The 12420-nt window shown below is 37.3% G+C and overlaps 2 protein-coding genes across 2 annotated transcripts; both read right to left on the reverse strand.

The window, feature by feature from the left end:
- Window positions 1-10: 10 nt before the first annotated feature.
- Window positions 11-7432, reverse strand: LOC142521241 (translocon at the outer membrane of chloroplasts 64). Its single transcript, XM_075624466.1, has 13 exons — window positions 7045-7432; window positions 6310-6462; window positions 6011-6135; window positions 5378-5503; window positions 4282-4464; window positions 4040-4184; window positions 3725-3896; window positions 3007-3141; window positions 2725-2922; window positions 1597-1724; window positions 1465-1516; window positions 839-908; window positions 11-505 (listed from the first exon to the last, which is right to left on the reverse strand). The coding sequence occupies exons 1-13, from the start codon at window positions 7245-7247 to the stop codon at window positions 423-425; spliced, it is 1773 nt and encodes a 590-aa protein (XP_075480581.1). The 5' UTR covers window positions 7248-7432; the 3' UTR covers window positions 11-422.
- Window positions 7433-8280: 848 nt separating this feature from the next.
- LOC142521239 (ERAD-associated E3 ubiquitin-protein ligase component HRD3A-like) lies at window positions 8281-12139 on the reverse strand. The gene is made up of 6 exons (XM_075624465.1): window positions 11598-12139; window positions 10590-11081; window positions 9988-10203; window positions 9323-9646; window positions 8945-9187; window positions 8281-8802 (listed from the first exon to the last, which is right to left on the reverse strand). The coding sequence occupies exons 1-6, from the start codon at window positions 12123-12125 to the stop codon at window positions 8587-8589; spliced, it is 2019 nt and encodes a 672-aa protein (XP_075480580.1). The 5' UTR covers window positions 12126-12139; the 3' UTR covers window positions 8281-8586.
- Window positions 12140-12420: the final 281 nt, after the last annotated feature.

The raw sequence follows: 12420 nt of genomic DNA on the forward strand, positions 1-12420 counted from the left end.
TTTGTTGCACTTCGTTAGAACCATACTTGCATTTTTTTCTATAAGATTTTGTAACAGACAGAGTTCTCACGAACAATTTGTTTCGGAGTAAATAATACATATGCGTTCAAATTAAGAAAATAACTTCAGTAACAAATACCGAATATAACAAAATTGACTTCACCAGTGTAGGCCTACAAGACAACTATTGAGAATTTGCCACTGCTGCCCAAGTATTTCTCATCAAGCCCTCTTGTTAAAAAACAAAATGCAGACTGCCTTCAAGGCCTCAAATTTGTGTGGAAGATCGGTGTTTGTAAACTGAAACTGGCACTTGCACTTGCACTATGGAGGAACTGCTGCAGCAGCTCAGACAAAAACACGATACCAGAATATGAAGTACTTTTGGATGCTGTGTCTGTCTCGTCTAGATTTTGGATAATCTACACAAAGAACTTTTTCAGCCTGTCCAAAGTCTGAGCTGCTCTTTTGTTATTTGGCTCGAGCACGAGTACATATCTGAAATCTGAGTACAAGTAAAATATGAAGGAAAATCATGACAAGAAAATACAACTAATGGGATATTGATCGAGAGAGTACAATGAAAAGGAGAAAGTTGGTTGCTAATTTTTTATGGCTGCTAATTACATTTGGAAAATAGGTAACCAAAATCCAGATCAACTTTAGTGGTATGCATTTTAAAACAAAATATTTGAATATTCAGCTGGTTCGGTTGTGCATAGGTACCCTGCGGTCTTGATCCTTCAAACGTTGGCTGATTCTTAAAAACTTAACTTTTGCGACATCCCAGAACAGAATTCATACAACATTTACGGCTGACAGAAAGAAGCGGACTAACCTTCCATTGATTCTTTATAATAACCCAATATTTCTCGTGCAGTTCCCCTCCTTAGAAAAGCCTTTACATTCTGCATACATGCCAAAGAAAGGAGCAGATGATAAATTAGAAGGATGAAAGTTCACAAGGAACAAATGCAACAAAGGTTCGTCAATATTTGACCAAAAGGTGCCATTTCTCCCTGCACATCAAAACATAATTCTCAACTAGACCTTAGTCCTTTCACACAAAAAAATCAGGCTTGCACCATCCGATTCCAATAAAAGGTTTATTATCTATTGAGGCAAAAATTAAATGTGTCATCTCGTCAAAAAATTTTAGGTTGATAAACATAAATTTTCTGTTTAAAGAAACTGCATATGAGCACAAGCATAAGAAATAATAATTCAAATTTCCACCAAAATGACCAATACTAGTACCTTTGTTTGCTAAGTTGGAAGCCATAGAAAAAAGGGGGAAAATCAAAGGGGGGCATCCGGTGATGATCTTCAATGTTCTAGGAAAACTATTACTAAAGCTGCATGTTTTAGAGCAAGACAATGTCTTTCTCACACTAATAAACAATAATAAATTGAAGCATGCATTTACAATGGCATTACACGGCAAGGAAGGAAGAGGAGAGAAACCTTCTTATCAAGGTCAATGGCTCGAGTACAATCTTCTTCAGCTTGGATATAACTATTAAATAAAAAATTAATGATTAATATAAAACATCCAAGCAGATAAAATAAGAAAGAAAGCTTTAACACATTCGCCACCTTCCCAACTCCAAATAAGCAGCAGCCCGGTTGTTGTAGTATGTCGCACTACTACTGTTGAGTTTGATGGCTTCTGAATAAAATCCGATGGCCCTCTGCCACTGCTTATCTTTGAATGCTTGATTGCCCTAAAACGATATTAAAAATGTAAAATTAACAGAAACCACATACATAGGTGGCAGCTTCCACTAAATTTCACCGCTGAACCTAAACGGCTACAAAAGCTAAAAGAAGGGGAAGAAGAGAAATACTAAATCAACTTTGACAAGCAAGAATAATAAAAATAACTAGGACAAGAAACCTGAGCAGGAGGACAGACAGTTCATGGGGTACACCCCCTAGGCGCAGGACACAGGAAGGCACATACTGGACAATAAATGCAGGGGTTTTGAAATCAAAATTGACATTCAATGTAGAGGCCATTCATATTTGCTTGTACACTAATTTGCTAAAATAAATGTTGTATTACATGCAACAAATTTTTCTTCAAATATTTAGAGCTTGTAGCCATAGTGTATATTTAATCAAAATAAGGTGGTGCCCCCCAAACATAGGGTTTTGCATTTAGGTTAAAGGGCACACGTCAGCCTCAAAGCACCAACTGTGACAGTGTTCAGTTCGAGTTCCAGGCACTGTGCCTTTCGCAAGCTAGGACCTTGCAACCATAGACTACTTTTGTACAATCGTCCTTTTCTGACAACTCGTGATACACTCATTTGAGAAGGCCGGATCAAGTGGTATAGTAGAGATGAAACTACTGTCACCCAGAAATTAGAGAAGTACATGTATAATTTTCTCAAGCAGAGCTTGAGGAAAAGGTCAATCTGGAGGTAGAAGTACAGACACATGATTAAAGAAATTAAAACCATATAGGGCAGGTCAATAGAGTAATAAATGCAGGAATTAGTATAATTTTTTAACATTTTAATGAGCAACTCCTACAATAGCAAATAAGAAAGGAAGATTTGTGTTAGGTAAATGTCATGAATGAAACACACGGAGACATGCAGGGTACGACTTTCTTCACTTCATAAGAAAATCACCGTAAAGACAATCAAATTCTTCTTTGCTGTGTGTAAGGTGGTAAAGGCTATGAAATACTGTGAAAAAAACTTCATTATACTTTACCTTTTCTTTTGCCATCTCTGCTGATGCTTCCTGGGTCACAACAGTAGATGATTTAGACTTGCTGGCAATATCAACTTGCTCTTGTAAAGATGTATACATGGTCTGCAGGGTGTCCAATAGAAATCTATCACCCCCATGCCTGGCCAAGAGCGATACAGACACTGGGCATTTGTCATAAACACCCAACGGTATTGCAACCTTGAAAAAAGAAATAAGAATTTTTCAGCGCAGAGAAATAATATGCAAACAATGTTTGTGTGAGAAAGGTATTTGAACTTCAACCTGGCAGCAGCCCGACATACTAGCTAAACTTGAAAGAGTTGATGTCTGGATCAAGTGTTCCTCTGTCATGATTTCTTTTGCGCCTAATTTTGTAGGAGGATCGATTGTAGTAGGAATCACCAATATTCCCTCATCCTGTTGAGAGCCCAAATGTGCGAATACAAGATTAAAAATAACAGTAGCATCAACATCATATTGTGGAGTATCCAAATTATCAAGGCCAAAATATCTAGAAACTTGATTGCTAAAGAATGCAGATTACTTCTACTATTTGTATTGTTGACATTTTAGTAAATTCTTGTCACTACAACTGGAGTCACTAGGATTTTAATCATATCTTATATTCTATAAAAACAAAAGAATCAGTAGGTTATCTAAGTCAGGCTTGTAAACTTTGGTCCCTCCACAGAGACTATTCTTTGCATCAGTTCTGATCCATCAAGGAATAAGCTTCCAAGGGCTCTATATTATTTTAGAAAATAGGACGACCATTTTTTTTACTTATTTTACTACTTTATTAAAAGAAAATCCTGCAAGGGTTATTGTTGTCTATGTTAACAGGAAATTAAGCAAGAGAGACGGGAAAATAGACTGTGATTGCAGATCTCAAACAATTAAAATAAAGAGAGAGCATAAAGAAATGCTTTCTACCACACACAAGCAGTGTTATCAAGCCAAAGGTAAACATTTACAAATGTCATATTGAAAGAATGCATACCTTTAAAAGGGCATTGATAGCTGCACGTAATTCACCCTTGATAGTTTGACATTTTTCAATATCTGTATCAACCGGCCCTAACACTTCAGCAGTCATTTGTCCTGAGATAACTGGATCTATAGTAGGCTTTACTGAATTGATCCATTCACAATGACTTTGTCTGAACTCATGTCTGAAATCAAATAAGCAAATGAAAAAAATTACTCATAATCGACAAGTGCAACTTACAAAGAGGAACAAAATTGCATTTCTCCCGAAAAATTTTAAGAAGAAAAGAGTATTTCCAAGTGCGACAGATTATTACTTCAATCTAACCTTTTAAGTGTCTGCAATACATTTGCTAGAAGTCTTATTGGAGAAGATTTTCCCTCGCCGTTTGATTGTTTCACATGGAATGATTTTAAGCTGGGAATCTTCAAAGCCAAATAATCACCAATATTTTCATGCCTCAAAACTTGTCCTGAAAATTGGAGCTTCATAAAGATCCAGAATGTAATGACTCAAAATAGATCAACTCCCAAAAAGCTAATCCATATACATGACATAAAAGAGCATACTTCCATAAAGCTTCTCAATGGATTTTATCACCGCCTGAGTCAACCAGCTTGAAGGAAATTTTGACAAATGGAAAAGATCATCAGATATCACAAAACTCCTGGGATTGCGTTGTGTAGTATATGGAACCTGCAATAGCACATGTCCAACACGACGAAGCAAACTAGGATCCTTTGCAAACCATCCTGCAAATTAGTCGGTCTTTAATAATCAACATAGGACAAACAATATAATATCTAGGATTTTATAAGGCAACAGATAACTCGACTATAAACTTCTAGTCAACTCAAAGTCATCTAACAAGCGGATGGTCACCCATCAGTATAAGCATGATAGCCAAAAAATCAAATCTGGAATCCAAACAAAATTACTTCTGCAGAAACTAAAATATGTGACTCGATATCAGCAAAACAACTTTACTCAACATCTGATTTCTTGGACTTTTGCGTCATATGACCACATAGAAATCATTAAAAAATAAACCAGAATTCGTTTTGAAGAAGTTTGCAAAAATAAAAAGTGACTGCGCTCTACAGTGCGTGATGTGTAAAATAACAGTTTCTCGAAATTTAATAAATTGCATTTAAAATAGTTAAACGAGCAAAAAAATTCACCAATCTAAGATCGAGAATGTAAAAAAAATATTTGATGGACCAAGTTGGTCATGGTACGCCGAAAAGGTAAATGAAAAAGAGTGTTGGTCCTGAATGTGATATCTAGTACTAATGTCTTGTGGTTGTACAATCATTGGATATTGACAACTATTCAAAATTCAACCACCATCTAGCTCACAAGTAACTTTTACACTATTTGTGACGAGCATTGCTGATGTTTGACTAGTTCCATCACGAGAGACTTCAAATTTACCAAAACAAAAGTACTAATATCCTTAAGCAAGAAGAGTTTTCTCAAAGTCTTAAGCCATCTGTTTAAGCATCTCTATGAAAATGTTTATTTGTATTTTCCAAAATTTCCACCTTTCCTCTCTTATATGTGAAAACTTTGACATCATTCCAACTTGGTCTTTAGCATGGTGCTATAGAGACAGATATAGAGCATCTTAAAATATATGATAATACACAGAATTGAAATACATACCAACCGTGTCAAGACTCCCAGATACAGATATTACGCCTGAAAGGGAGACAGTCCCATAAGATGGTCGAAAGCCTAGTACACCACAATATCCAGCAGGCACACGCACACCACCATCAGTATCTATACCTGTCATGTTATAGCAAGTTAAACATCCATATATTCTTGCAGAAAAACAATACAAAATATAAAGCAGAAAAAAAGGAACACTGTGTCTAAGCACCATCAAAATTGTAAATTGCATGCATTCCTAGGCAGCATTCTATTTACCCTAAGAAATATAAATAACTTTGAGAAGACGACAGAATCACACCAGATCAGCGGGAATCTTAAAATTGGCCATGACAAAAACAGGAAGAACCAAGTGAACCAGGAGCAGCGTCAAACTTGTTGCAGCAGAAATCCATCATTCAAGAAATTCAATTAAATTGAAGAGACAAAAAATACATATCACCCCAAAGGATATTTTCTGGGAGCCTTACTTCTGGTAATTGACTTGAGGGTTGCATGTTAAAACACATAGAGAAACATTTAATTGATATTATCAATGAAACCATGGAATACTATGTTTCTCATGAATAGATAGGCCAAATATTGGTAACTAATAAACTCCTAAGGAAAGAAACATTCAGTTACCTAGAGAAAAATCAACATAATTAGCAGCCACAGCTACGGCAGCGCCACTTGAAGCTCCTCCTGGAATTCGAGCAGGTGAGGTAGGATTAGTTGGTGCCCCGTAGTGCTTGTTTTCTCCACTTAGACTGGATATGAACATAAAAGCTAAGACAATATTAAAATTTGAAATATAACAATCTACAGAAGACAGCACAAAGGAAGGATAACACATAGCCGAGAACTACTTCCAAGCTAGTGCAGATCTGAAGCCTATAAGCTAGAACTGTGGAAAACAATTTTGAGTACAGAATGATGCAAACCTAAATGCCATGTCATCCACAACAGTTTTTCCAGTGCATGTGGCACCTCCGTCAACGAGTGCTGCAACCACAGGACTTGTAAAAGTCGCAGGCTCATGTGTTCTTGACCAGTCTGGGTTGCCAAAGCCAGTTACGAATCCTTCGATATCAAATCTGGTATCAAGATTTAAAACAAAGTTTACTCTTATTAACATAGAAAGTCAAGGGTAATCCATATATTTGAACATTGACAAACATCCCAAGAACAGGAGACATTCAGATGAAGCAAGAAACTGATAACCAGAAAGAGAACTCTTGACTTTATGAATAAAAGTAGAGGCCTAACTGAACAGCTGGTACACGAGGAATCCAAACATTGAACTCGAAAAAAATCTTAGCTAACTCTTTTCAGACATCATATAGAAAAAATGAAAAATTTGTGGCTAACCCTACATAGCATTCTAAGCTAATGAAACTAATATTTGAATTCAATCATGTAACTTTTGCACTGTTCTATTAACTAGACTGATGAAATAACATAAAGCAAATAAGCAAAATACAAACAAGGGTCCCAGTCAAAATCCTCCCTTTTCACAGATTTCTCCATCAGGAAACAAAATCAAATGAAGAAAACAAAACTAATACAAAAACTGGCAGTTAAAAAGCTTCCACGCATCAAGTTATTATTTAACTAACAATAAAACATAACATAATACCAATACAAATCAACGAAGCATGGAATCTAAACGGCCTTACACATCAGAAACTGCAAAAGTGAGGCCAGTAAGTGGATGAGGAGCTTTTGGCGGCGCAGGCTGCGGGGGCGGCAGAAGCTGCAACCTCTCAATAAACGCCCCGAAATCTTCTTTCACCGCCCGTGTCAGTTTCTTAGCCATAATCAATATCCCCGCAAGTCCAAGCCCGAGCAAAACCCACAAATTCGCCGATGAAGACGCCATTTTTATCAGCTATTCAGCATTCAACTGCTCAGTCCTTGATGTTTGAGCAATCCCTTATACCATCTGAGGATTTTTGGAGCAAAAACAACTTGAGAGAGAGGACTTGGAGCTAAGGGGACGAAGAAAGAAACCTAGATATGTTGGGACGAAAGCTGGGTTACGAGTTCATCAGTCGTACTCATCAGCCAGATAATTTTGCAATTTTAAACCAGGAAAATAATAAATAATAATAAATAATATTAAATTTGAAATATGATTTATGAAGTGTTGGTTAAATAATGAATTTGTGCACAAAATTTTATTAATGGTCTAATTGTATCACAAAAAATATATATTTATTTTTTTATTTTAAATTAGGCATATTTGTATATTATATTTTAGAAGTAAAAAATATTTTGATTAAAATTTAATTTGTACATATTTTTTTATTAATTTATAATTATTAAACTAGATATATTAAATAGATTATACTTTCAAAAGAAAGATTATTATACAAGTAATTTTAAATTAATAAATTGATAATATAGAAAAATTATCCAGATCATTTATGGTGACTTGTAAAAAACAATATAGAATGTTGCGGAAATTTGATCTCTAATATTAGATTGGATACATATATCAGTAAGTCTCTTGTGACACAGTTTCACGAATCTTTATATGTGAGACGAGTTAACCATACTTATATTCACAATAAAAAATAATATTTTTTCATGGATGACCCAAATAAGAGATCCGTCTCGCAAAATATGACCCGTGAGATCGTCTCACATAAGTTTTTGCATATATATATACATATTATTGGAGACTTTTATGTATGTGTGTATATATACACACATCATTTGTAAATAGATACAAAATATTTTAAAAGCCCAAATTTGCAGCTTTTCAAGTGCTTTTGTTTGTTTACCCCAAAACAAAATTATCGCCACTTTGGCTTAGAAACACTTTTTTTAATTAAAAAACTTTTATAACCAAACACACTATAAAATATCAAGTTAAATCACAACTCAACTCAAAATGGTTCACAAAAAAATGATATGATCACGAAAGATTTCTATAAAATTTATCAGCTTTTAGTTTTATTTTACAAAAGGGAGGAAAGATATAATTCATCTGCAAGATTAAATCGCTATCGCACCTAAAAGTACAACTGTGGATCTATTTGTGGCTCTCGCCTTGTAACCCCCCACCCCACCCCACCCCACCACACCTCCTCAATTGTACATCATGCATCAAGAAATGCCAGTCGTTGCGAACCATAAATCAATGCATCTTCCTCACAAAGAATCCTCTATTTTCACACATGGAAACGATGATAAAGACGATAGCTGTAACCAGGTTAATGCACTACAGGTGCAGCCTGCGCGAAAGGTTGCTGTCGGGGGGCCACTTCCCCAGCAGCAGCTTGTCTCCTTTGTCTTTCCCGTAGGTAAAGGACGGTTAACAGGCAAACAAAGAGGGTCAAAATGGTAGCATTTCCTTCTTCCATTATCACACTTTCGATCCAAGTCTCAACTTTTGGGTGAACCTCGGGAAGGGAATCAATTATATCGACCTGAAAACCAGGTGGCCAGCTCATTCAACTCGCGTTATGACTATACTTATATAACATAACCAATTGCACGCCATCAGCCTGGTGAAAAGGGAAAAGGAAATACTGAAAGAGAAAAGGAAAAAGAGAACATGAAAATACCAACCAGGAAACTGTTGGCATAGTTTCTCCGTATCCACAAACTGGTGAGGGCTAGTGATACAGGTAACTTTGCAGCAGGATCAACTTCTAATGCTTGATCATAGTACCGCTTGGCAAGGTGAAGATCAAATGGTAGTCCCTGTCCATGCTCATGCATGTATCCCAGGTTGAACATGGCTTGTGCGTTGGATTGAGATTTAGCATGCATATAGGCCTCAGCTGCACGATCATAATCCCGCTCAGTACCCTGTGATGAGTAAAAGAAGGAAAAAAATATCAATAAGTAACACTGGTAACAATCATTATGGCCAGGTAGGACAAGGGTTTGGGAAAACAAAAGATAACTATTTTACTAAGAATAAAAGAGGTCAAATCCACATACCCAGCCATAGTAATATGCATCTCCTATGAGCAAAGCAGCGTGTTCATTACCCTGCTCAGAAGCTTTCCACCACAAGGCATGTGCACGTTGATGCCTTTCAGCATCAGTGCATATTCCAGATTCCCCCATGCACACACTAGGTTCCCCGTACTTGTCAAGAATCCAAGCAGCATTACTTTGTGCCACTTCATACCCTAACTCAGCCATCCTGGTATATAAGAGCAATGATTTGCCAATATCACCATTCAGATATGACTCTAGTGCCCATCTAGACAAGGAACTCCATGGTCCACGTTCTGCAACCAGTTTATACAATGCTGTTGCCTAGCACAAGGTAAAAACATAATAATTGTTCGTCCAACCATTTAACTTGTTAAATTAGATGTAAGTATCAAGTACCAAAGAGGGAAAAAGAACCTGTCAGAAAACAAAAATAGGAGCGAGATAATACACAAGGGTATTCAACAAAAAGGACCACTCTGAAAAATGAGGCAAGGCCGCCAGAGCGCTTACATTTCGTCCAAAGCTCTATGAGCATAGTAAATAACAAAAAAAACGAAGAATGGAATTTCTCCAAAAAAAAAGAGAAAATATTGAGGTAAGACTAACAATGAATATAAGCAGGTATAATGAAATATAATGTTTAAGCTGGCATTCTCACATACCATAGGAAGATTTTTCTTAAGCCCCAGACCCGTGTGAAACATCTTTGCCAAATGGTAGAATGCTTTCGGTTGACCTGCATTAGCAGCCAATGCAAAGTACTTTGTAGCTAGCTTTAAATCACGCTTCACGCCAAGTCCCTTGAGATACATTACCCCGAGGTTGTAAAAGCCACCGGCTTCTTCATTATCTGCAGCTTTTTCAAAGTATTCTTTTGCCTGCAACAGAAAAGCAAAGAGAGAATACTTGAAATTTCCTGCCACTTGCATTAATAGAAATAGCCTCACAACTTATATGCAGGAGAAACGAGCTTTAAAAATGAAAGGAAAAAATGCACAAAATCAAATACCCAATAATAGTGTACGAACAAATCTGGTTAAATTATTGCCATCAGATCAGACAAAAGAATAAGTGAAAATGCATCAGAAAAGTATGCATTTTACAAACACAATGAAGTAGAGAATCCTAAATTGTAGTCCTCAACACCAAGCAAAAATAACAAATTGAAACTATGTATAATAAAACAAATTGAAAAAAAATATAGAAAGAGAACCCTGAGAGACAGACAAGGAAAAATTAGAGAGAGAGAGAAGGAAAATGATACCTTGGTATAGTTCCTTTTCTCTACTCCATATCCGTTGACATACAAATATCCCATGCCATTGTAAGCTGAGTACAACTGCTGTCTGGAGGCAAGTGTAAGCCATTCCAGGGCTTTAGTATAGTTCCTTTCAACGCCTGCGCCTCTTGCATAAATCTCTCCAAGCAGTTCCATTGACCTAGGCTCCCCTCTCTCCACTGCCTTAGAAAACCACCGCAACGCCTTAGACTGGTCGCGCCTGATGCCCCTCAGACCGAAGTAGTAAAATATTCCAATTCTGTACATGGCTGCAGCATTCCCTTTCTGTGCCTGGTACTCCAAAATCTGAAAATCTTCATCATCCTCTCCTCTGGACTTTCTGAGGGCTTCTTTATTTTCCTCTGCACCATTGTGGATTCTAATTGGTTCAACTACAGGTGAGTCCTTTGAAATGAGAAAACTATTCACTGCGACCTCTGCCAATTCAGCATACAGCGCAACTGCTTTATCATGCATCTACACCAAAGAAATGTGAATCCACACCATGAAAGAGACGTTGCTTAAAGAGAAGAACAAAGTCTCCAAGCAATTATCCTCTCTTTCTACTTTTCATTTTCCGCTCTCTCTTCTCTGACTAAAGTAAATAGACCTTTTCATTCTGTACATAGTTAATGTGTGAGGGTGTGCATGGAAACTTAAGTTGTGACAATACACAATAAAACTTGAAGCTTAACCAATTCAACAAATTTATAATCATGCCTACTGAGTTTGAATCAGCTTAATGGTTATTATTCATTGCTACCAGTCCTTTTAACAATTCTTTGCTATTCAATTCAATATTTTCAGTCACATAGGAAGACAAGTTAATGACAAAATTAAGCCTAAAAGGGGAATATTTGTCATCTCAAATACAATGGATTCTATTTCTTATCTCGCACACATGATTTGACTTGCTGAAAGGGGGTTATTGACAACGATCCTACACATGTAAGACACAACAACGAGGATCAAGCTAAACTACAGAAAACTTACTTCTTGGCGATAGTAAGTGAATGCTAAGGCCATCTTGGACTGCATATTCCCACCCTGTGCTGCAAAATGATGATACAAAAACGCTTTAGCATCGCTTTTCTCCTTCCCCATTCCCATGCTATACAAAAACCCCAAGACCGACTGCCCTTGCGGTTGCCCAGCCGCAGCAGAGGACTCTATATCGGCCACCGCCTCCTCCATGATCCTGAACTCCCCCGTGCTCGCCGCCTCCGCCATCTTCCGGACCCCATCATAATAAATCACGTCATCCTTATGGTTCTGGTTGCCGAAACTAGAATCGGACTCAAACAACGGCGACCAGGACCCAGGGTCAAGTACCGAGTCAGGCTTAGATTCCGACTCCGGAAAATCATCGAAATCCGTGACGTCATCGGAACCAGACGAGTAATCGGAGAGGTCGTCCTGGGAAAGGACGAGAACGAATGGACGGGCTACGGCGGAGAGAGGTAGGATTGCAGCGGCGAGAAGGAGAACGGAGCTCAGGTGCTGGATTTTCCGGCAGCGCATATCCGCGGAGATCTCTGCAAGGTATACCGATATTTTTTCGGTATACCGGACTTAAATTTAAAAAATAATAATAATAAAAAATTATTTTCGATATTTCGGTATATACCGAAAAAAAAATATTTCATACCGATACCGATACCGAAAATTTCGGTACGGTATCATACCGTACCGAAATATTCGGTATACCGATTTTTTCGGTAAGTTCTGTATTTTTTCGTTATTTCGGTATTTTTTCCCACCCGTAGGAAGATCCGCCGGACTCACTAAGGCAATCTGAACAATGTAAACGTGAGTA

The sequence above is a fragment of the Primulina tabacum genome, chromosome 12 (assembly GCF_025594145.1).
Source record: "Primulina tabacum isolate GXHZ01 chromosome 12, ASM2559414v2, whole genome shotgun sequence".
Lineage (NCBI taxonomy): Eukaryota > Viridiplantae > Streptophyta > Magnoliopsida > Lamiales > Gesneriaceae > Primulina > Primulina tabacum.

Bases quoted from the DNA above. Each gene is read 5' to 3' on its own strand.
- LOC142521241 (XM_075624466.1), bottom strand. From the start codon at position 7,247: ATGGCGTCTTCATCGGCGAATTTGTGGGTTTTGCTCGGGCTTGGACTT. The intron at 4,185-4,281 runs GTATGCTCTTTT...TCCAATTTTCAG, and splicing joins CATTGAGAAGCTTTATGGAA to GACAAGTTTTGAGGCATGAA. The intron at 909-1,464 runs GTTTCTCTCCTC...GCATGTATGCAG, and splicing joins CCATTGACCTTGATAAGAAG to AATGTAAAGGCTTTTCTAAG.
- LOC142521239 (XM_075624465.1), bottom strand. From the start codon at position 12,125: ATGCGCTGCCGGAAAATCCAGCACCTGAGCTCCGTTCTCCTTCTCGCC. The intron at 10,204-10,589 runs GTATCATTTTCC...TTTCTGTTGCAG, and splicing joins AGAAAAGGAACTATACCAAG to GCAAAAGAATACTTTGAAAA. The intron at 9,647-9,987 runs GTATGTGAGAAT...ACCTTGTGCTAG, and splicing joins TTAAGAAAAATCTTCCTATG to GCAACAGCATTGTATAAACT.